We start from the raw sequence: 24,194 nt of genomic DNA on the forward strand, positions 1-24,194 counted from the left end.
GCATTTTTATTATATACCAACAAGGAAAAAAACAGAACATTTGGCACAAGAATGCCAATTTTTTATTTTTTTGGACACATGAACACAAAATATCCCTGCAGGCTAAAAAAAATACATTGCAAATTGTACACGACCAGCATCTTATCGCAACATGGGGCTGCTAACCCACCCATAACCGTTTAGAAAGAGTACCTCGTATTGCTATAGACATACATCCAGTCCAAATTTAATAAAATACAATTTTAAACATTACAAGTCTAACAATATAGAAACAAAAATTACATCATAAGTCAAAATGAACAAATGCAAACATTTTACATTGAAGTTTCAGCCTCTAGACATAGAAATATCATGAAAATGTCAATAGCAAGGTATAAGAAAATCTGTGATATTACAAGATCTTTCCTCAAATTTCACAAGGAAAAAACCTTGCAGTTGAAACAGTATTGATACAATGCCCTCCAAACTCTGCTTTCTTAAAATGAAAGTAGAGCTACTCCCTTGCTATTGAGCAAGAAAAATCCTACAGCACATCCACAAAAGGAGTTGGGGCGGGGGGGGAGGGGGGGGGAAGAGAGAGAGAGAGAGAGAAATGTTGTTAAACACTATCTGAACAAGATGATGCCTTTGCCCATGTGTCGGGCAAGACTTTTGATATCGATAAATAAGCTCTGAAATTTGTCTGGAACAAGATACGTACTGCGCGGGCTGGTCTACACTTGAAACGCTACAGCGGCACCGCAGCCGTCCTTCTGTACGGACGCTCCCTGTGCTGGCGAAAGAACGCTTCCCAATCCGCCTAGCGCTGTCGACAGGTCAGCTGAACTACGTCCTGCAGGGGTGTCGATTTTTCACAGCTCCGAGTGATGCGGTGAAACCGACCTCATTTTCTAGTGCAGACCAGGCCGAAGAAGCATGGTTGCCTGTCGATCACAGCCTTTTATGCCCTTTGGATGCACCCACAGGCACTACACTAAACTGTAGAACTTACAGTAAGAATAAATAAGTTGTTCCTGTCTGAGACAGGCCAACTGGTTCCTTCTAGAGCTTGTTCAGAATCCAACCGTTTACAAAGAAAGCAGAACTGGTTCAAAAGTGGGGTTTCTGCTAATCTTTACTGTCAACTGCCCCTGCCCCCAACTCATTAAACTTTGCTACATTTAAAATCTTCCACACCACATAGCTAAACAGTGGCCAACAGGCTTTATTTATAAAAAACCAAACACCCTAAGAACTACAGCTACAGAATGCACATCTTCCCATTGATTGACACATGCATAACGATTCAGTCAGTCCCAAGGGGTAATTGAGATCATCGAGCTGCACCTCACCACTCAGCTTTCAGAACTGTATACAATAATATTGCTGCAACTTTGATCTTGCAGTTCTAACCTCCCAAAAGACGCACCCTTCAATGACAATTCTAAATCTAGAATGCTCTTCGGTTCTCTCTACTTCTCCAAGTGACAACACTGTACCCTTACCAGTATTTTATTCCTGTGATGTTCTAACACAGGACTGAGTTAGAAAGTTCTTGCCACGCTTCCCAGAGCTAATAAGGTCTAATAATCTGTACAGTTTGAGGTTAAATATTCAGGCTAATTGCAGGCAAGCAGATAAGAGGCTCTCATTTCATTCAATCTGAACTAGGAGTGCTTGGCACTGGACAACTATCTGGTGGTAAAAATTAAATCTCAGTCTTATCCACCCTTGACTAATCAGTCACATTCTTGCCTAGTGCATGAACCCACAGTGATCTTTGATCCTATAAGCTAAAGGGTGCTCAATGTCTCTTCAAGGTGCCAAAATTCACCATAGATTGGGTCAAAGTTCATTCTAAAAGGTTTTTTTGTATTCTCCCTGAACAAGTATTAAGAAAAGCAGCCGTCTAGCTGAAGCAGCAGTCAGTCTCCCACCCACATGTCCTGATTATTATCCAAGTGAGGTATTCTTTAAAAAAAGTTTAACAAATTAAAAAGAACCTTATCTAAACCTGTCCACACTATACGCCAGGAGCAGAGCTTGCTCCAGTCCCATTTTCCAACAGAAAAAGTTTAAACTAATTTTAATGAGGCATACTACTCTGAAAGTAGGTTATAAAAACTGTCTTGAAGACAAACTTCAGCTTACTCAGGTACAACTGAAAAGACAGCATTTAAAAATGTAAACTTTATTTTATGTACAAGCTTATTTAGAAGACTGAAGGAAAAAACAGCATTTCATATTGCTGAGCTTTTGAGAGGGCTGGTTTCCAAGCTTAGGAACCACACACAACTTAGCAGCAAACCCCACACCAATGGCAGAGACCACAGTGCAATAGCTGGTGACTTTTCAAACTTATCTTAGCTTCTGCAGTGGTGCAACGTTAGCTATGTTGAATCTCAGAATAAGATTTTAGTCTCTGTTAACTCATGTTAACACTAAAAGAAACCTATTCTCAATGTACTAGGTTTGTGAGTTCCAAAAGTATTAAGTGAAGCCAAGTCCCTCTTCCTTTTTATACATTTTAGCTGAAAAAAGCGAAGCAAATAAAAACAACTAATTCCTTGTCCGGGACAGAATATATTTGATTTAAACTTTTTAAACATGCTGTTGAATGCAATTGTGAGAGCAACCTAGATTTCCAGGGGGGAAGGGGAAAAAAAAAAGGGATTAAAATGCTGGTAACAGGCTTCAGGTTGCTACGGTCACACAATACACTTAGAACTGTACAGATTGGCGAGCCTTTCCGACATATAACACCCAATTTCCAAGCTTATAAAAAAAAGTGGTAGACAGGACACCAACAGTGAATATAAAACAGTTAAAAATAATTGTTAAAAAAACCCATGGAAGTGCGTCTTTTCTGATTAGTTTCAGAAACTGCCAAATTGTGTGTTCAGAAAATGACACAAGAAGGTTGGTTAAACTCATGCACAATCCTCAGCTAGAATTTTACACTGTCAGGGGGGCTTAAAAAAAATTTATTGCCAAAGTTAAACCTTCTATGAGAAAAGTTTTAAAATCACTTAGATTTATCAAACCACACAGCAGCATAAAGTGGGCACTTTTGTAAAAGTTTGAAAAATATCTAAAAGCTAATTTTTTTAAAATATTTTATCATTTTTAGAAGGGGAAATGGTTCAGTACTTGTTACCATATCACGGCAGTATTATTTGTAACCATCATAATTACAACCTGCTGCCAGGCATCACTCTCTGGTTATGTTACACATTCACAGAACAAGAACCACCTAGCTGAATCCGTAGTATAGTGCAATTGCTTTGCAGCCCAAGTCTGCAGAGATTAAAAAGATAACTAGTAAAACTGACAAAAACCTGCAATACCTGTGAAAGTTAATGTTTGTTAAAAGGCATTTACAGTAGTGAAATCTAAAATCTCCATTAAAAAAAATATCTATGGCCCCACACAATAGAATGGTTACACTGAATTGGAGTAACATGTTTCGCCATAATATGCATACTTACTAAGCAGTGCATGAAGACAGGGAATTCGTCATCTTGATAAACTAGTGGGATGAGGAGATAACTTAAAAACCATAGCTAGCAAAATATTCAATAAAAATCTTTCATGCCAAGTCTTTTAAAAATTTCAGGACGATCGGCCTTTTGCGCTTTGAGGTAAAAATTCAGTCCAATGCATCAGAAAAGACAGTTCATGAATTTCTATTACTTAAAACAACAAAACAAATGGCTCAATTGTGTTGGTGCATCAGACTTTGCTGTGAAGTGTAGATTCAGTGCGACTGTTCAGAGCTGCTGGTAGTACACTGTCTGAAATAGACTGAGACCTAGCTATAAGCAGTAGGCGTTCAAAACATTTCAGGACTGCGTGGGTTGCCGGTTCTGCCTCGTCTTCCCAGTTGGACTCAGGCAAAATACATTGTATGCTGGGTATCATGATGGATCTGCACTGCCTTTGCCAGAGCCTGGGGATCCCGGCCATTGCTCTGTCCCGACACGTGGCTGCCTTCAGCACTGTAAAGATGCAGACACATTTAAAGGGCTATGTACAATGGGACAAAAACGAACACACTTAAACCGTTCATTACTCAAGGTTCTGTACCTGCTATCTCTGACTACAGAGATAGTGCTCCAGGACCAGACTTACTTAGGCCAGTAGCTGATCATGAGTTATCCACATACAGATTAGTGCAGAGAGGAATCTTCCATTAGTATAGTTTACTTAAGTCTTTAGACCACATTCCATTTTAGTCCAACAATCATCACTTCTACAGCACCTTTCATCCAAGGATTTCAAAGTGCTTCACCAACATTAATTCCTACCAACACCTGTGAGCTAAGTATCTCCTTTGTAATGATGGGAAAACAGAGGTGAAGTGACTTGCCCAAAGCCTGAGGGAGTCCATAGTAAACCTGGGTTAGAGGCATTCCTGGCATTTGGACCTATATGTCTTCTGGCCAATGCTGCCTCAAATACACCACCTGAAAAGTACTAAGGGATCTTTAGTGAACAAGAGTCGCCAGAAACTCAGTTTCAGGACTCCTCCCAAGTGCACAAGGAGCTGGAGAGGAGGAAAACCTAACTTCCTGCTACAGTGCTTTAGCTGCAGTAACTCGAATACAAACCCATTCAAGGGCAAAGGGAGGTTGAAGTTACATTTTCAAACTTACATAAAGAAAAATATTAATTTTTTCCATAATGAATAAGATTGGGGGAAAAAAAGCTCACACTGTGCTAACGGAAAGTGTAATGATCTAGAAAAACCACACAAGTGTGTTGCTGTAATAAGTAAAGACTTCTGACCTCAGCTTCAGTTCTTCCCATGGCTGTTAACCATCCAATTAAACAAACAAACAAAAAATAGAAATGCATAAGAACTAACCACCAAATTTGATAGTTTGGCTTTATGAGGCATATCCAGGCTACTGAGAAAGGCTACATTTTTTTTAATGACTTTTAGTGACTTTGCTGCCAGACTGACAATCCTGGAGAGCTACATCTGCTATATATGCCCAGGGCAGACACAGAGCACTGCACAGCTCTGCCAAATTTCCTGCCCCTGAACTGGAAGGATCCCAGTTAACAAGAAGAGCGACGCTGTCTCCATGCCCCAATCAATTCTTAGCCTCTCAACACGGTCAGACATTGCTGTTTGAGGTAGGACTAGACTGAGAACTCACCAAATTGTTTCACACAGAAGGCCAGTTCAAATCAGTGATTGGTATCAAGGGAAAGGAAGAAGAGTTATCAAGATTTTATTCTTCACTTACAAGTAAAACAGATCTTTTTAGACATGTTGAACAGTCTACTATAAAAAGAGACAAGCCTTTCACTCCTTACCTATCATGATCCTTGTCTACAAGATGATATCTTGCCCTAAATGCTACCAGCCTGGCATAGTATGCAGGAGCTGGAATGGAGACGGATCTTGTACAGCGGACATACGTGTGACACAGCTGGTAGGTTAGCAGCTGCAATTCATCTGCAGTGAAACAGTTGTCATCCCACAAGACCTGATAGTGAGATGGGCGGCTGGTACCCTGGTGAAGGAGGCAAATACTTGTTTAACTGGATTATATCCATCTAAGGCAGATGGAGCTCTAGAGACTTCTTGAATCAGTATCATTCAACCGAAACTGAGAAGCAGTTTCTAGAGAGATTTATATTCAAGTGATATATCAGAATCTTAGCACCGATTCATCATGTGTTAAATAAAATGGATAGACCTGCAAGTCTGCTCAAACTGTAAACAGGTGATGATGTCATCCGTGAGTGACGACAGCTCCCAATGGAGATTTTGCTCCCAACAGCACAAGGCTGGCGCAGACTGAAGATTACCTGAATTCCTGCATGGCTACAGAGGTAAAAATCAAATTCAGAGGGATGCGTGATGGTGCTGTCCACAGTAGTGCCTGCTGGTACATTACCACTTTTACCCACCTGTTTGGAAAAAGATTGTAATTAGTACATTTACTTCTGCAGGTGTCCCTTATGCAGCCCTGCCAGGACGGACTTATTTTAAGTTTCTGGTGAATGTAGCACTCATGAAAGTGAGGAAATACTAAGCTCTTTTCCACACGAAGGATTAAACAAAGGTCGCAACATGGTGCGTCATTTTCTGGGAACCTTGCTATAAGCTCCTCTATGTACCTAACCTCCTAGACTTGAGCAGTGTTAACAGTAAAAATGTGGTTCCAGAGAAAGCCCATGCCAGTCAGTATATATTTAAAACAGGGCTGTTGGTAGCACCATTATAACTATCGGTGGGAGTAGGCCTAAAACTGGATAATCCAGGCACAACACAAGCTTTCACTGAAAGTTTAATTTGAATATAAAGTTCCCAACGCCACCCCTGCTCAGACCCTTTCACTGGGACCTGCAATACACATGCACTCTTAAATCCAGGAACTTTCCTGAGAAGAGATGGCAGTTTTGTGAAATGAACAAGACTCACGCATATTTAGAGACAAAGTAGGCAAGTTTTCAGACCCCCAATTTGGTGCCAAGGATCACCCTGCCACAAGATCCTGATTTGCTTACAAACACTGCTTACTGTAGAGTAGAATCATTCCACTACTCTGGTAAGTAAACTGGACATCATCCCCAGCCAGCTGTTCTCGCATTTCTACACAATTCCTTCACTTATGTATGCAACAACATTACTTGCCCTTTCAGTTTTGTCAGCACAGAAGAGTCTAGTGTGATGCCTTTTCTGCACAACAATGTAGGTTATTCCTGGTCTATAATCTTCTTCCAAACTGATACAAGCCTTCCGGATTGCAATCAATTCTGGCCAAGCTACCTAGAAGTACAAGTGATGAATTCAGTATGCAGGACAGTATTCTCATTGGTTTCTCTGAACAGATGCAATTTCACAACAGTACAGTTCAAAGCACAATTAATTGTGTGCATGCCTGAGGGGGAAAACAAAAGGAAAATTTAAAATGTTGCTTATATGAAGATTGATAAAAAATAAATCCTTGTCCTTCAGGTTTGATTAAGCCTCATTCTTACATTAAATAGGATTTAAAAAAAAAAACAACTGAGTTTAAGGTATGAATTGATCAACTAAGTTACCTTACATTTACATTCACCCCAAAAGGATCCAATAGTGTATTTCTCTAGCTATAAAATAGCCTCAATAACAGAGCCGTCTTTGGGGTGGAGGGCAGCAGCCTATTAGCTACAATATTTCACTCACAATGGAGAGGAGGAGAACTTTAACCTTGAGTAACCCAGAGCAAACCCAGCTCCTCCAGAAAGCAGGACTGGATTTTTAGCACCCGCATGGAGCAGACAAGACCTCTTGTCGAGAGTCTCTCACCCCAAAGACTTCCAGATCTGATCACCTACACTCAGTCTACCTTTCCCCAAGTTTTATACAAAGGGCTGTCTTGATGTTCACAAGATTCAAGCCTCTGGTTCTACAGGGTCTAGGTGTTTCAAAACTGAAGCTTAGCACCATCAAGCCACTCTCTGAGGAGAAACGTTCGTAAGAATCTTCATCTAAACAGCTGATGTAGATAAAGGTGAGCTCAGGCTGCCATGCGTGCCAGGGTGCCATCCATTAAGGAGTCTCCCCCTCCAGTAGGGGTTCATTTGCCAATACCATTTAGATTCTCAATGGCAAGACTTCATTCAGCCCCAAAGAAATGTCATTAGAAAATACCTGTTTCATCTGTCCCTCTGAAACTCCTCCTCTGTAGTAAATGATCCGTGTGGGCTTGAAGCGAGTAGATTTGTAGAACTGGATCAGCAGCTCTCGTACCATGTTAGTCAGGTCCTGGATCACTTCCTGACTGTACAGTAACTCCTGGGAAGTCTCCTGACGGGAGGTTTGCACACGCACTGTAGCACAGTAGCGGCTAGGGTGGCCATCCATGCTGCCTACCACAGCAGCAATAGATGGCTTCTTTCCATCCCCAGCAGGAGGGTGAGTGACATCTGCTCCCAGGAAGATCACTGGTTGCTGGAACACAGAGGGCCTGTTCAATTTAAAGAAGGCTTAGTCAAAAGCAAGGAAGGAAAAGAGTTAAATGTAGCAAGTCATCTAACAAGGAAAGATTAGACAAGTAGATCTGAAATATCCTTAACAACTGAAAACTTGCCAGGTATTTTTTACAGGAGAATCCCTGCCCCCAAACAGCTTGCAATCTAGAGAGAACAGACAAAGGAAGTGAAAAGGGAAGTGCCAAAAAAGAAAAAAAAAAGGGTGGGGGGGAGAGAAGAGGTGCAGATGGCTGAAAGTTGAAGTTTAATCTGCCACAATTCACTCACCTCCCCACTTTCTCTCACTTATTAGAAGAGCACTACAAGAAGGGAAGAACTAGTGTGTACAGGCCTCCCAGAAGTAGGGTGTTTAAGGAGATACTTGGATGGGAAGGTGGAAGGATAAGGACACAGAAACAGGAATGGAGAGACATCAAGGGAGTGGGGGTTATTCAGGGAGGTTAGTGGAAATGAGCAACAGAACAGGTTTTACAGTTTACTACAAAGGTAAGTGAGGTCTGTGATAAAGACAACAGGTGTCTGATCAGGAATCACAGCCAGTTTGACTACGTGCTCCGTATGTAACAAAGCAGCAAGAAAAATAGGTTTCTTGCTAGAGGACAATTTTGGATGTAGTCATCCTTCAAACTGTAGGTCTAGATAGTTTACTACACATCACTGGTTCTAGACCAGGGGTGGCCAACCTGTGGCTCTTCAGAAGTGAATATGAGGCCATCCTTGTATAGGCTGGAGCTACAGGTGCCAACTTTCCAATGTGCTGAGGGGTGCTCACTGCTCTACCCCTGGCTCTGCCCCCACTCCACCCCTTTCCACCCCCTTCCCTGAGCCTGCTATGCCCTTGCTCCTCACCCTCCTGCATGCCTCGAAACAGCTGATCGGGAGGTGTGGGGAGGCACTGATCGGCAGGGCTGCCAGTGGGCGGGAGGTGCTGGGAGCAGGGGGGAGCTAATGGGGGGCTGCTGACGTATTACTGTGGCTCTTTGACAAGGCACATTGGTAAATTCTGGCGCTTTCTCAGGCTCAGGTTGGCCACCCCTGTTATAGAGGAAGAAGGGGAAACATGTCGTCACGAGATGGGTGACCATTCGCAATGCAATTCAGAAAATGGTCATGTGCTAACAGAAGACCAACACTGATGGGACTTGAGAATTTTAGAGCTCTCCCATCTTTTCATTTTATTTTACTCCAACCTTTGTCTCCTGTCCAGCCACATTGCTGGACAAGTCTGACCCCCGAGGCAGGCTTTGTCCTAAGGCACAATGTATAACACAGCATGTTGTGCGGCTTCAGTTCTAAAACAGAAGGCATCGTCGCTTGTCCCATTTAATACACAAGCATCTACAGCTACAGAAGATTTCTAACCCACCCATTGTTTGGAACGGTACCGTTCTAGTTACTAAAAAGCAGACCAAAATAATCATTTTGCCTGCTAAGTTAGGCCTTCATTAAAGCTTTAAATTTGATCTAACCTTTGATGAGGTACAAGAACATTGTTGATCCCTCCAAGCTTTGCATTTATCTTCAGACAAAGATTGGACAGAGTTTGGGGTGAGGTTTTTACCACATTCTTCACCTGAACACACTGCGTGGCCATTCCTAAGAGAGTGTCACCAACACGCTTAACCTCAGCTGCAACAGAAAAGCAAGGTGATTCTGATTATCAGAAGCATCAATGCTCCCCTACCTCCCCCTTGTAAGACATCTGAAAAGTAGGTCAAGGGTCTAAAGATTCAACAGTGAATGAGTCCACTCTTTGTAACTATATCTGTACAATTATGAAGAGATATTAACTAACCTCTAGAAAACCCATCACAGAAAAAGGCATTGCTACTCGTTACCTATCTCATCATTATGCACCTTTAAGTACAGATGATGTACAGTGAGTTAAAAGGTATAATCTCCTTTCCATACCATACACAGGTGTCTTTCCAGGAAGAATCACTACTATGAGCTGCAGTCCAACATAGGTCAACTTCAAGTGTTTGAACATCGGCTCCACACTGTCTGCGCCTTGTGCGTATTTACAGAAACATGGCTGGCCTTGGATTGGCATTCCCGCATCCTTGGAGATCTTGCGTAGCTGGTCTGTGAAACTCCTATAAAACAAACGAAGTATTAGAGCTTTTGGCAAATCAGTCCACACAGTTTCAGTCATTTCAGTCCTCTGGGCACGTTATCTTCTACTCCAGTGATCCTCAAACTTTTGTACTGGTGACCCCTTTCATACAGCAAGCCTATGAGTGCAACCCCCCCCTTATAAATTAAAAACACATTTTTATATATTTAAACACCATTATAAATGCTGGAGGCAAAGCGGGGTTTGGGTGGGAGGCTAACAGCTCACGACCCCCCACATAATAACCTCATGACCCCCAGTTTGAGAACCCCTGCTCTACACTATTCCATTGCATGGTCAGTTTTATACTGCTAAAATTCTCTTTAATATTATACCCAACTTAGACCTTCACTAGCACAGTTCCAGTTTTGACTCAAGAGAAACTTTTCAGGTCTTCACACTGCAATTGTTCAAGTGTCCTCTCAGCCACATGAGTTACATGAGCACAATTGTAGAAACCTGAACCAGCCATAGATGGTTCACCAAGGACAGGTGCCTTTGGCATATCTGAAGAAATTTGGCTTAACAATAATGGGGCTTATCCTGAAGTCCTTACACACCGGTAACTCTCTGAAGTCAACAGGAGTTTTGCATGCAGACAATCACATTTGAGTCCCACATTAACAAAAGCCACAGTTTATTTGGTGGGACTTTCCTATTTTTATCATATCACTACACCCACCACTAAAACTCAGTGATTGTTAAACTGTTGGATAGTATTGCTTTAAGACGGGAAATTACTTCTGTAAACTGAAACTGCAGCAAGATGTTAAATAGCAACTTAATGCAATAATTACAGTTAGAATTAAAATGCACATACAGGAAATTCAGTTATTGTTCCAAAATCAGCTAACCCTGCAACATTGCACACAGAACCTATAAGAACATGAAATATATAATGCACACCCAGGTCAAGGAATTATTGGCGCAAGGAGATTGCTGCAGGTACCATAATAAGTGCATTAATGGAGATTTAATGCCTCAAACAGACTTGTCTGTACCAAGCAAAAGAGAGAGAGTTCAACATTACCAAAGGAGCAGACTCATTAAACATTTAGTTGTGTTCATTTTGTATACTACAGAAGTAGGTAAATAGTTGTCTTAAATCCCCCCCAACATGACCAACTCCACTGGGCCCTTATATTGCACAGATCTCATAATGAGCAGAAATACTCCAGCACATACATTTAAAGTAGCCATGGTATGAAACCACTGCAATACTCATAATACAGTTAGTCAAGCAAGGTTCTCCAGATACTCAGCTTCCTTGCTTTTGCAGATTTAAGCCAGTCCTCTCTAAAACAGTTTGACATTTATAGTAATCTCCCTTCCCTCCTGAATCCCTAAAATGAAGCACCAAAACCCTCAAAAATTTAGTATTCCATGTAATATTAACAGAGAAAACAAAGGACAATGTCTTATTCTATGTTATGTAAAGTGTCATACATATTTACGGTACTAAACATTTAACAGTCTGGTTTAGCTACACAATGTTAATAATGAGTTTCGTTTATATCTAAAAATAAAGAAATTTGAACTCTGTAAGAAGTGAGTTCAGTAGAACGTTACACAAACACTGAATAGCTCAATAAGTACATCCCGCTCTCTGCACTACTACAGTGCTTTACAACATGAAGGATATTCTAACTTGGACTCTCTGGCATCAAGAGTATACCATCTGAAAGCCTATATGGATAATGAACCAAGATGGTACTTAGAACTTTTGGAGGAGAGGGAAGGAGTTTGGTACATGTTGACTGGGAAGCTGTTCAAGAATGAGGAGCAAGTGAAAAGCAAGTCAGGAAAACAAAGGGACCAACAGTCAGAAGAGAAACATAGGCCAAATGCAGGCAGTGGGAGGAAAAAAGCAGAGCCATATAGACAGTTGCCTTCTCCAAAGATAGCATTTCAGTGGCTATATGAGCACCTTAATCCTTTTCCTAGTTTAACAGTTTACAAAAGTTAACCAAATCAGGTTACAGACTTGGTTATTCCCCACCTTCAAGTTGCAAATACTTAAGCTACTTCAGGGCAAGGATTTCCTGCTTTTACTGCGTTAGATGTGTTCACATCAAGTTATAGAAATGAAGGACTAGAATAGACCTCAATAGGTCATCTAGTCCAGTTCCCTGCACTAAGGCAGGGCTAAATATTATCTAGACCATCCTAGTGGATGTTATATCATATCATGTTATATAGCATGTTATATCATAACTGCTGGTAGTACAAAGATACTCACTTGAGCAAGTCTTCTCTGCATTGTTTTTGAGGTGCAAAGCAGGCAACGGCCCAAACTTTAATCTCGATGCCAGCATAGAACTGTTTCCCTCTCATGTCCCAAACACCCTGGTTTGGTGTAGCTACTGTCTTGTTCTAGATAAAGTCAAAGACAAAAGACAACTTAAAAATTAAAAACTATGCTCAGGTTGATAAGGCAGTCAGTAGTATTCTCTATAGGTTTGTGTACAAGTGAACTTTTAAATTACAAAATACCGGCTAACGCTTCACGAGTCTGTTTCTTACAACAAGCTATTTTACAACAGATACCAAGAACTCACCCGGCCTCCATACTGCAGCATCGGTGCTGGCAATACTCTGCCTGTTAACTCTGTCATTTCGTTATGGACCACAATGCCAAACTCCTTCAGATACGGATCCGGTCCACCTACCATACTGTTACTCTTCACCTGGAGATCAGGAGAACCTCATCATACCCACACACAGTATTTCAGGTGGCTGTTATTAGCACAAGCAGTACAGAGTGGCTCAAGCCATATCCCCTGATGTCAGCGGTCCCCAAACTGTGGGGCACGTGGAGGAATGTCCAGGGGTGTGTGGCAGAGGCTGGGAGTGCCACCCAGCTCTGCTCTGCCCCTGGCCTCAGCTGTGGCCCCTGCTCCCGGCTGCAGCCTGGCCATGACTCCACTCCTGGCACGTGGAGGTGGGACGCGGACACATTCTATTACTGCTAAGGGGAGGGTGAGAGCCGAAAAGTTTGAGGACCACTGGCTTACACTAAAAGGGAAAAAAAAACTTCAGCTTCTTCTGTTCTTGGCTAGTCTGCTTATACAGAGGAACCTAAAAGGGATCAGAAATTCTATGGATTTTGCTACAATTTTTCAAATGGAAACCATTTGAAAGATATACACAAAACTCATCTATGGTGAAAAAATGTGATACACGCAACTTGAAAATTTTGTATCAGAAAAAATGTTTGAAGGGGAAGGGAAAAATCTTATGACTATTTTCTATAAAGTTGAACCACAGCTACTCACAAGTCTGCTGATTTCTTCCTGTCTGTCTGGTGCCGACCTTGCAGTTGCCTTTATCATAGTTGATGTCTGATTGTCTGTTAGCTTTTTGATACATCGTTGGCCTGCCACAATGTTACATACCTACACAGCAACGGAATTAGAGATGGCTTATCGCCTCTGAAACAAGGGGTGTAAGTCACAATGCAGTGCCAGTTAAAAGTTATCAGACTCTTTACCTCCAGTGGTAAGTAAGTGTGTTTCTGTTCCTGTCCCACTTGGAGACACGGAAGGTGAGGATACTTCAGCTGCAGACTGTACTTTTGCTTAAAATACTGAGCTACTGTACACTCCATAGCCTGTCCATTTTCCAGCTGCAGAGGGAACCTATTAAAAAAAATGCACTGCTTTGATTACGCTTCGCAATGAAGTGGTTAATTTTTAAAAAATGATATAGAGAATATATTTGAAAGCCCTGAAAATGCCCATTTTCTATAGTTATTATTCTCTTTATGTAAATGTATGTATAAAAGAGATTGTCAATGGGCATTGGACTTGAAGCCAAGTTAAAAAATTAGGGCTTTAGAGACACATTTCAAAAGCCAAGGCATCTCTCTAATTTTTCATCTTGTGGAGAAACTACAGTTGTAGCCCAAATCCACTGCCATTGTTCCAGTCTCGTAAAATTAAGATTTCTTTTAAAAGTCACATGGATATTTTGACTCCTGAGCCAGCTACCCTTGTAGAAATAAGGCACTTAGCATCTCCAATAGCTTTCACTTTATAGAGGAGATTGTGTACATACGTCTGATGGCTCGCCGGTCGCCTGGTAACATTGCAAACTCTATATTTTCTCTTCATCTGGCCACAGTGGGTAACCTCTACTTTTAGACCTGAAAACCCAAGACAAAAGCCACCAAAATAAAAATCAGACACAGTCAACTTATTACCACCGCTAAGATTTACTTTCAACTCGGAAAGATGAGTGACAAGGAATAGGCCAGTTTCCAGTGTCTGCAACCTGTGAACTCTGGTAGCACAACTTAATACGCTCACAGGCTTCCAATATTTTGCACCAGCAGTTTTTAAACTATTCATTTACCTCTGATTTCTTTGGTAAACTTAACACGCTGGGAGTCTGTAAGAGGCTTGGTCTGTTCATTGATGTTCTGAATGTCCAGGACCTCACACATGAACTCAATGATAGGCTGTGCACGATAGAAAGCAGTCGCCGATACTAAGAACAGAAAGACAGGATATTTAGTCTAGAGGAGGTGAAGGTAGGGGGAGGAGGAACTTTCTTATGCCATTAAAAACAGAAGTTCTTGCATACCATCAATATTGAGCATCATGTTCCACATGGCAGGCCTGACCGATTGATGGAATCCAAACCAAACCTCCCTTCCTCCTCCCAGAGGGTGGTAGTAACCTTCAGGAGGAGAAAAGAAGGAACGGCCCACAGGGGTGTACCTGATGAAACAGGAGGAGTTAACACTTAGATTCTTCCTTTCATTGTATTCCCCGGGTTCGCAAAAGTTCAAGTCCTAATATATAGTAGGAACCCAGTATTTCTTATACACTCATTTGAGTAGTGCCTAAAAATTTGTGAAGTAGTATAGAAATACTAAGTAAGTGTTAGTTACATCTAAGGGCAGGTCTACACTATGGGGCTAAGTCAGCCTAAGTTACGCAACTTCAGCTACGTGAATAACGTAGCTGGAGTCGATGTACCTTAGGTTGACTTATTATGGGGTCTACACCGCGCTGGGTTGACGGAAGAAAGTCTCCCGTCGACTTACCTTATGCTTCTCATTCCGGTGGAGTACCGGAGTCGATTGGAGAGCCCTAACACACATGAAACACATCTGAATTTTACAGATAATAAAGCAGCTAGAAAGGCCACAGAAAGTTACTATCAGAACCTCAGACAGAATCCATGCGTCCTGCTGGCAGACCAGAGCTTAAATTCATCTGGAGCCGACCGGAGCAGGGCTCTGGCAAATTATTTTCAAACTTGTGGAAGCCCCGGCATGCCCCATGGGGCAGAAGCCCCAAGTCCCGGGGGCTCCAAGAAATACTTGCAGAGAATTTAAGCCATGGGGCAGACCATATTTCTTCTAATGCAAGTATGAATCAAAAACGCTATTAAAAAAAGTCACACAACAGATCCCTTCACCGCTTTTGCAGCAGTGTAGTTTAAGTTTGGAGAAACGGCAAATAGGCACCATTTTAACAGATTGATACAAGCCCGCACTGATTAGGAAACTTGCAATCAAAAGTACCCACCTCATGGAGGGAAGGTGCCGTGTGATTACATCAAGTGCCTGTACAGAGTCTTCAGGAACTTCATTCAAATGCCCTGCCAGAGCTTCCAGAAGCAGCTGAAGGCTGACCACTGACACCCACTGAATAGACACTTTAAATGTCTGGTCTTTCCCCTCACCTGGGAGCGTCACCTCCATATCCACCTAAACAATCAGAGCAGATGCAGCACAAACATAAATTAACAGACTCAATACCCTAGCGCAACACTAAGCAACACTCATTCTCATGGACTTGCTTTGAGTCTACAGGTGGTTTCTCAACTAGGATGTAATAATTTAAGGTAATTCTACAGCAAACAAGAGTAGCTACATAGAGAAGTTTGAAACCTGGTAATTTAATCACACCAAGAAGCTGCTCTGAGGTTCTGTTTGTATTAGCCATTACCTTCAACTGGAGGTTATATGGTGACACCAAAGCACTAAAGAAGAGCGCTATGATTAGTCACCCACTTTTTGTCCCAAAGAATTGATAGGAAGAGGCTGGTTTGTGTCCATAAAACCACAGTAAAGGTATGTTAACCTCTAGTCTTCAAGTCAATGCTCTGAACTTCCTCGGGAACCAGTCAACACCACAATCAAATCACCAAGGGAAGCAAAGATCTATAAGGGATGCAAAGTGTTCTTCCCCAGAGGTTGAGCATGCTACTTGAAAAGTACTCTCTTCCACCATTAGCCTACAGGGTCTCCCTCACATTGCAGTGTGCCACCACTAATCTGGTCCTCAGAATGGAGGGTAAAGTAGGGTTATTTTCTCCAGAAAACTGAGTATCTACACAGATTTCACCCAAATCTGGAATTTTTGGTATATATTTCTATCTACCAACATACTATTAAGAACGAGGACACACTAAAATATTTCAGTTGAAAATTACAGAGTTGTAAACGTAAGGCTTGACTGGAAGGTGACAGTGTGTTAATGCTTATCCTCAGAAAGAGTAAATTTAAAGAGGCCCACTAACTTCCTTGACATTGTTGTGAGAAACCAAAGGAAGCATCTGAAATATCTGGTAACTGTTGATCAATAAATGCTACATTACACTCTGCTCAACTTCCTTCCCACTCCTCCCTTATTCCTATTTACCTCACCTTCTTCTACTATTTCCCTTCTCTATACCTCTGACACCATTAATAAAAATGTATTTAAAAACAGGAACTAAAACAAGTCATGTGTCTCATCAGCCTGGTCAGTTTGCTTGTATGTCATGTTTCCCCGCTATTCTTTGCTTTTAAACTGTGTTTTAGTCTGTTCTGATTAAGCATTTTGGGATGTTGACTGTCTTCCTGCGTCTTTGGATAGTACCCAGCAGAACTGTGCTCCACTCCAAGTTTGGGACTTTGGGTGCTACCATAATATAAATCACATCATCAGGCAGACAAGTTGATGGTCTGTTAAAAGTCTTAGAAAACCTAATATTAAGAAAAAATGATTCCATTCAAAATTTTCAGTTTTAATGAAAATGTTCCTTGCCTTGGATTTACTCAAGTAAATTTACATGAGTAAATTACTAATATAAGTAAGGTTTCAGAGTAACAGCCGTGTTAGTCTGTATTCCCAAAAAGAAAAAGGAGTACTTGTGGCACCTTAGAGACTAACCAATTTATTTGAGCATAAGCTTTCGTGAGCTACAGCTCACTTAATCAGATGCATACTGTGGAAAGTGTAGAAGATCTTTTTATATACACACAAAGTATGAAAAAATACCTCCTCCCACCCCACTCTCCTGCTTGTAATAGCTTATCTGAAAGTGATCACTCTCCTTACAATGTGTACGATAATCAAGTTGGGCCATTTCCAGCACAAATCCAGGTTTTCTCACCCCCCCGCCCCCCCCGACACACACAAACCCACTCTTCTGCTGGTACCAGTGGGGTTGTGTGTGTCGGGGGGGGGGGTGTGTGTGAGAAAACCTGGATTTGTGCTGGAAATAGCCCAACTTGATTATCATACACATTGTAAGGAGAGTGATCACTTTAGATAAGCTATTACCAGCAGGAGAGTGGGGTGGGAGGAGGTATTTTTTCATGCTTTGTGTGTATATAAAAAGATCTTCTACACTTTCCACAGTATGCATCTGATTAAGTGAGCTGTAGCTCACGAAAGCTTATACTCAAATAAATTGGTTAGTCTCTAAGGTGCCACAAGTACTCCTTTTCTTCATATAAGTAAATTAACATGTGTAACTAAGGATCTGTACTATGAGACCGTAAGTCTGTAGAGAGGAAGTGAGCTATAAAAGCCTTTGTTTTCAAGTAGATGGGGAAAAAATTGAGAGTCTAGTGTAGAAAACTGTACTTTGTTTTGGTTCTGAACTTCAAAACCAGGTCTGGAAGCAACTAGTGTAGCCAGTGCTAGAGCATATTGGCACCGTGGCACCCCTTTCCTGTCTTAGTACTTGCCTAAACAAATCCAATCGCACCAGAACAGCACATCTGCTGCAAAGTACAATTCCAAGGTCATTCAATAGTCAAGCAGCTAACAGTATTGCCCTTTAAGTGGTTTTAACAACCTTCTGAGAAAAATTTACACCAAGAAGTGTGATCTGTCTTAGCAGCCTCCAGACCACAGTGTGTTGGTTTACACTGTCACGGTCAAGTTCACAAACATAAGAGCTCCTGGAAAAGAGTCCACTGAAGAACCCAAATCCTTGGATTTCACACAATTCCTATTGGCCCTTGGTTTTCAAATACTACTAAACTGTAAGGTTTCTTTCTATTGCACCTTTTATCCCAGCACACTTCATAAACTATACATAGTATTGCAATGTTGGTATGGCAGAATGTCACAGGAAGATTAAAGCTGTTTACCACAACACTTACCCTATCTCTCCCAATAGGCAATGGGTGTGCAGTATACATGTTCCTTTTGCCATCATATCCTGGCTGCCGATCACCAAATATCTGCATCTTGAAGTGTCTCACCATAGTATCTACCACTTCCCTAAAGAGGAATGGTATTGTTCAATAGATTAGTTTGAAGAATAGGCAAATTCAGTGATGCATTAGCACAGTTATTATAATTGGCATGACTGCACTCAAGCCTGAAACCAGTAGCTATCAGAGACAACAATGCACCCGATTCTGCACATACCCAAGTTGCCAGCAGCCCCTTTGCCCCTGAACAGAGACACAGGACAAACATGTGCAGAATAGAACACAAAAATTTGGTCCAAAGAACAAATGGCTTCTACCAAAATTGCACCATTAGTTAAATTATAGACAGAAAAAACTATTTGGCCCCCTGGGAGACCAGTGTAGGATTGTTCCTCAACATATTTCTCGATGTTTTCTACATCTACAGGCCAACTATAAAAGCTTTTAATATAACTTTCTCTGAGAATAGGATAGAATTTGTTTTTCCACAGCACCTAGGAGCCCTAGTCCTGGCTCATTGCTAAATCAGCAACTATTACCGACATTGCATATATAAAACTATACTTGACAGCAGCTGGAGAAATGCTAAAAAAGCAGACTTTCCTTAAAATGAGGCTGCTTCAGTGTTTATTAAGCCATCCTTACCTGTTCACTCTCCGGGGCCGCTTTTCTGGTTTGATATCTACATCATAGTGATAAACATCAATTTTAGGGATCTGCACCTGAAAATGATTGGCTAAGAGACGGATGGGTTTCCCAACAGTTCCTAGGCCAGGGCGGCGGGGCGGCTGGAAGAGGCTGGCTGGTGGCCCTGTGAAAGTCAGAGAAACAAGTTTGAGATCATAAATGATCATGTAACACAATGTCCTCCCACCTGTACATAGGGCTGTAATTCAACTGAAGGCTCCTTATGACAGACGAGGGAACAAAGTCTGAAGTGCCTTGCTCAGGTTGCAAGATTTACAAACGAAAGTGCTCCTTAGTCGCTCCATTGCCTTTTAACAGCTCTAAATGATTTTCATGAAGAAAAGAATTATGTACCCAAAACATACATACATTACTGCTGTAATTAGTTTACAAGACATCTACCTATGTAAACACGATTTATGAAGTCAGAGCCCTGTGATGGAATTTAGTCTTTTGTATACTATATATACCCTTATCACCACATATAGTATCATTAGTGAATAATAGAGAGTTTATTATTAAGTCCATTACAGGCTTCCATGTGCTGTATTATGCTCAGAGTCAGGATTTTAATGACAGATTCTTGGCATGATCAAGTGATTAGAGGTCTGATTTTTATCTGAAAATTGATAGTATCCAGAATTGGTGAAGTTTTTTTATTCTATAATACAAATTAAAAATACCTTTTTTATATAGGACTGGCACAAAATATTGCGCTTTCCACTACCACAAAAGATGCTGTGTTGACATGCTAACAGTGAAATGCTATTCAATGTAAACAAAGCTCGGGCCAATTTCAAATTCCAACACAAAGATGGGAGTGAGGAGGGCAGTTTTCCCTAAAGGAACGGAAACAGTAAGTGTAAAATGTTTTCAACAAAATTATTAGTGTAAAGACAGTCATGTCTTGTTAATAGAACTGGTCAAGATAGCTTACAAAAATCTGAGGGTTTTGGGTTTGTTTTTTTTTTAATTATTTCTACTGAGAAAATTTGCAGAGGCTTCAAGAAGGAAGACATATTTGAACTCAAATTAGCCAATGTCATGTTTTGCCAGTTTCCTCAAAGATATAAGTTATAACTGGAATGTTACATAATTTAAAGGGGCTCATTTGTAAGTCAAATTTGTCTGATTTCTTTTAAACTCACTATTGTTTAAACACTTGAACTGAAGTGACTGAATAACCCCCCCCCCCCCCAGTTTATTTTGTGCATTTGACAGCATTCTGTGTAGTCACAGTTTCACTATTCCCCTTCTGTAGGCAGCTTTCCCTGCTTGAGTCTTAGCAACAAAGGAGAGAAAGACATTTGAAAAATAGTAAAGCCACAAAAATTGGTAGGATAACTTGAGAAATTTAACAACTGAAGCTGCTCTAAAAGCTTTTTTTAGCTGACTAAATTTGAGGTTGACAGCGTCCCTTTCAGTCAAAGGGCTGACAAACCGAGGGTCTGAATTTATCCCAGAGGGCGGGAAGGAAAGCAGACATGCTGGGAACCAGCTATACCTTAGAGATGCAGCAATAAACTTGTGCATGCAAGGCTAAACCCCAAGAAGCCACATACCTTTGTTTTATAGGAAGACTTCTAAGTTTCTACTAAATTACCAATATTTATTTATAGATTTGTGATTATTAACACTAAAATACTTTAAGTGCTGAAGTACTTAGAGGGTGACACTCCGAGTAGATGTAGTCCATTTGATATATCAATTCTCTGAAGTTGAGGAGAACAGCACACCAGCTTCCTTGGGGCACGGATTTTTTCAAACATGCCATATGCACCTTTGGCACTGCACTTGTATAAATAGTTATTTTAACTAATGACAGCTTGTCATAGGATATAGTTTCATTTTTAAAAAAGTTAAAAAGCATGAATCATCGAGCGCAATCAAAGTTTGCTGTGCTTGTTTGGATAGCAGAGAGATGATCATTAATCCTGTGCTAATTAGTCTGAAGCAGTATAGCTTTTGTGGGCACTGACCTGCTAAAAGAGATTAAATGACCAACTATATTTACCCATTTACCTTCTTCAGTATTTGCAAGTTTTGTAAATTAGGAATCAAAACAATTCCAGACATTTGTCGTCGAGAAAGGAGGTTAATATTACATCTTCTCTTTATAATCATTCTTATTCATTCTGATACAAAGTAGTAAATTAAATGCTATTTTCCATCTGAAGCCAGGGCTTCACTACAATTTATATAATTTGTTTCCATAATTTTAATTTTGGCCATTCAACTTCACTAGGATGAAATACTTCTATCCCACACACTGTTGCTCTAGTTTTCCTGCCATGTATTACCAGCCTATAACCACTGTACCTCCGAGGGGAAGCAGTTTTACACAAATGAAATAGGATCTCTTGGAAATGTGTGAATTTATACTGCATCACACATTGATTAACAGACTGTAAACATTCAAAGAAAGAACTATAACAGTAATCTTTCAAAACATCTCCCAAGATGTGGAATTAATGGAGGGAAGATTTGGTCTTCAGATCAATAACTTATCGCTGTAGATTAGTTCCTAAAAATATCAACTTGATAGGATAGGTATTCTGGAACCTAGGTGTAGATATACAGACTTAGGTCAAGAAATACATCTTGCACACATTTTAATCTTTAACCTTTTTCTCATATGACAATACTCACCAAGTTCCACATCCAATAAAAGATGGCATTTAGTCATATACCAACAGCTTTAGTTTTAATGCCCAGGATTTAACTCTTTCTACAATGGCCCACCTTCAAAAGTTAAGCATTTTTATTACACTAATTACGCAATTTATTTGCAACCATAATGTACTGTGTGTACGCCAATTTTCAAACCTATCACACTACTGCTCCTCTTTGACATAAAGTCACTTCCTTGGCTAAGGCTGTATTCCACACTCTCTCATCTACATTTTTAAGTCAAATCATATTGTAGAATGTCTAAGTAGAAAAACTCCTGTAGCAGTCTGAGTGGCCTGTCTGTCATGCAGAAAGTTTTAAGTGTATAGTGAATCTGCGAGTAAAGTTTAGCAACCCACTTAAGTTCCTCTTTAAAAATGACAGATCACTGAGATACACTTAGTCGGGTTTCATGTCAATATAACCTCTGCCAGAAAGACCTCTACACTGATCACCAGCAATAATCTTGCACAAACATATCCCAATTTGTTACTTACAAATATAGCAGTAGAATGAAATAGTCACTACATTCACAGCATTTTTAGTAGCATGGCCTCCCCTATTCTTATTAGGAAAAAAACCTATATATTTCTTAGGAAATACTCAACCGAACAGTATAGAACAGAAAGTATCACTGATTTCTGAAAGGCCTAAGAACTGAAGACAGGGTTAACCACACATTGCAATATAGTTAGCAAATTATTAAACACACTGCAGCAAAAAAAAAACATTTAGAGAAGGTGAAAATACTCTGGCTGGAAAGTTACGGTGGGCAGAACTTAGAGGGGGAATGGAAATTTGCATGGGTTCCTTCACCCACCTATGAATCAGTCACTGCTAGCAATATGTCCAGTGTCTTTACTCAATATCAGAATACACCCCCGACACGCCAAAAATAACTGGATTTAAAGCACAGCACACAGATTGTTGGCATCAGGTGCTGGACCTCCTGGACCCAGGAGGCGGAAACAACTTCCTTTCCCCTCCCTCATGCATTTAAACTACTCTGGAGAAGAGCAAGGATACTACCAAATAAAGAGCTTCATGTCCCTAGCCCAATAGGGCCCCTCAACATGTGGGGCCTGGAGAGAGGGCTGATGGAAGAGAGGGCAAGGGTGACAGGCCTCTGATTAAGGGTGCACACCAGCATCCAGCTGAACCTGGGCTCTCCCCCAAATCCTTGTTGACGAAGTGTTCCCTGCAGTGCAAGCCAGGCCTCACCAGGAGGCTGGGCACCCTCTGAAGCAAAGGAAGCCAAGCCCCCAACCTCCTCAGGACCCAGTGTCACCAGGAAACACACACACACACACACACCCCCCACACCCACCCCAGCTCCAGGAGGAAGCCAAGCCCCCCCTTCCCCCTCCCAGCACCGCCCACCTGAGGGCCATCCAACCCTCTGCTCCCCTGTCACCTGGGAGCCACAAACCTCCCAGTGGAGGAGGTTACCCCCCCAAGGAGCAAGTTACCCCCCAACTCTCCCCCAGGAGCCCCCCCACCCCCGCAGTGGAGGAAGTTACCCCCCAGGAGCTAGTCACCCCCCCAGTGGAGGAAGTACCCCCCCCAACTCTCCCCCAGGAGCCCCTTCAGTGGAGGAAGTAACCCCCCCCAACTCTCCCCCAGGAGCCCCCCTAATCCCCCAGTGGAGGAAGTAACCCCCCCCAACTCTCCCCCAGGAGCCCCTTCAGTGGAGGAAGTTACCCCCCCAGAAGCTAGTCACCCCCCCAACTTTCCCCCAGGAGCCCCCCCCCGTGGAGCAAGTTACCCCCCCCGAGCTAGTCACCCCCCCCCCCAGGGAGGAAGTCACCCCCCCCACTCTCCCCCAGGAGCCCCTTCAGTGGAGGAAGTCACCCCCCCAGGAGCTAGTCACCCCCCCACTCTCCCCCAGGAGCCCCGCCCCACCGGAGGAAGTTACCCCCAGAGGCAGAATCCACCCCCCTCCCCCGGGGACCCCCGCCGCTCACCGGGTCCCAGCGCCTCCATGGCGGCGGCGGCGGCGGCCTCACTGCGGTCCCCCCCGGCCGCCCCGGGCCCCGCCGCCGCCCCCGGCCCCGCCGCCGCCGCGTATCGCTTGATCTCGGGAATGGTGGCTGCGGGTGGGGTCGGCACCGGGAACTGGGCTGAGGTGGGGGCGGGGGCGGGAGCGGGGCGCGGGGGGGGGAACGGGCGCGGGTGGCTCCTGGCGGCGGCGGCGGCACAAACAATCCCCTCTGCGGTGCCACCGAGCCCGAGCAGGAACCGGCGCGGGTCCGGGAGCGCGCCCCCGAAGCCGCCGCGGGGTCGCGCGCGCGAAATCCCCCC

The 24,194-nt window shown here is 42.3% G+C and overlaps 1 protein-coding gene across 3 annotated transcripts; it reads right to left on the reverse strand.

Moving 5' to 3' along the window:
* Positions 1 to 30: 30 nt before the first annotated feature.
* On the reverse strand, positions 31 to 24,194 carry LOC125624614 (protein argonaute-4). Of its 3 annotated transcripts, none has more exons than XR_012665532.1 (18): positions 19,182 to 19,405; positions 18,483 to 18,603; positions 15,628 to 15,809; positions 14,675 to 14,811; positions 14,444 to 14,578; positions 14,147 to 14,234; positions 13,581 to 13,728; positions 13,366 to 13,485; positions 12,649 to 12,777; positions 12,330 to 12,463; positions 9,886 to 10,070; positions 9,444 to 9,603; positions 7,634 to 7,949; positions 6,632 to 6,766; positions 5,803 to 5,904; positions 5,305 to 5,504; positions 701 to 3,977; positions 31 to 523 (listed from the first exon to the last, which is right to left on the reverse strand). XR_012665532.1 is itself a non-coding variant. In XM_048825645.2 (18 exons), the coding sequence occupies exons 1-18, from the start codon at positions 23,874 to 23,876 to the stop codon at positions 3,869 to 3,871; spliced, it is 2,586 nt and encodes an 861-aa protein (XP_048681602.1). In that variant the 5' UTR covers positions 23,877 to 24,194; the 3' UTR covers positions 31 to 3,868. The 3 variants fall into 3 exon arrangements, 2 of the variants coding, with proteins under 2 accessions (XP_048681602.1, XP_048681601.1); XM_048825645.2 differs by adding an exon at positions 23,858 to 24,194 and having other exon boundaries at positions 31 to 3,977; positions 19,182 to 19,347; XM_048825644.2 differs by having other exon boundaries at positions 31 to 3,977.

Source organism: Caretta caretta, chromosome 19, assembly GCF_965140235.1.
Source record: "Caretta caretta isolate rCarCar2 chromosome 19, rCarCar1.hap1, whole genome shotgun sequence".
Classification (NCBI taxonomy): Eukaryota; Metazoa; Chordata; order Testudines; family Cheloniidae; genus Caretta; species Caretta caretta.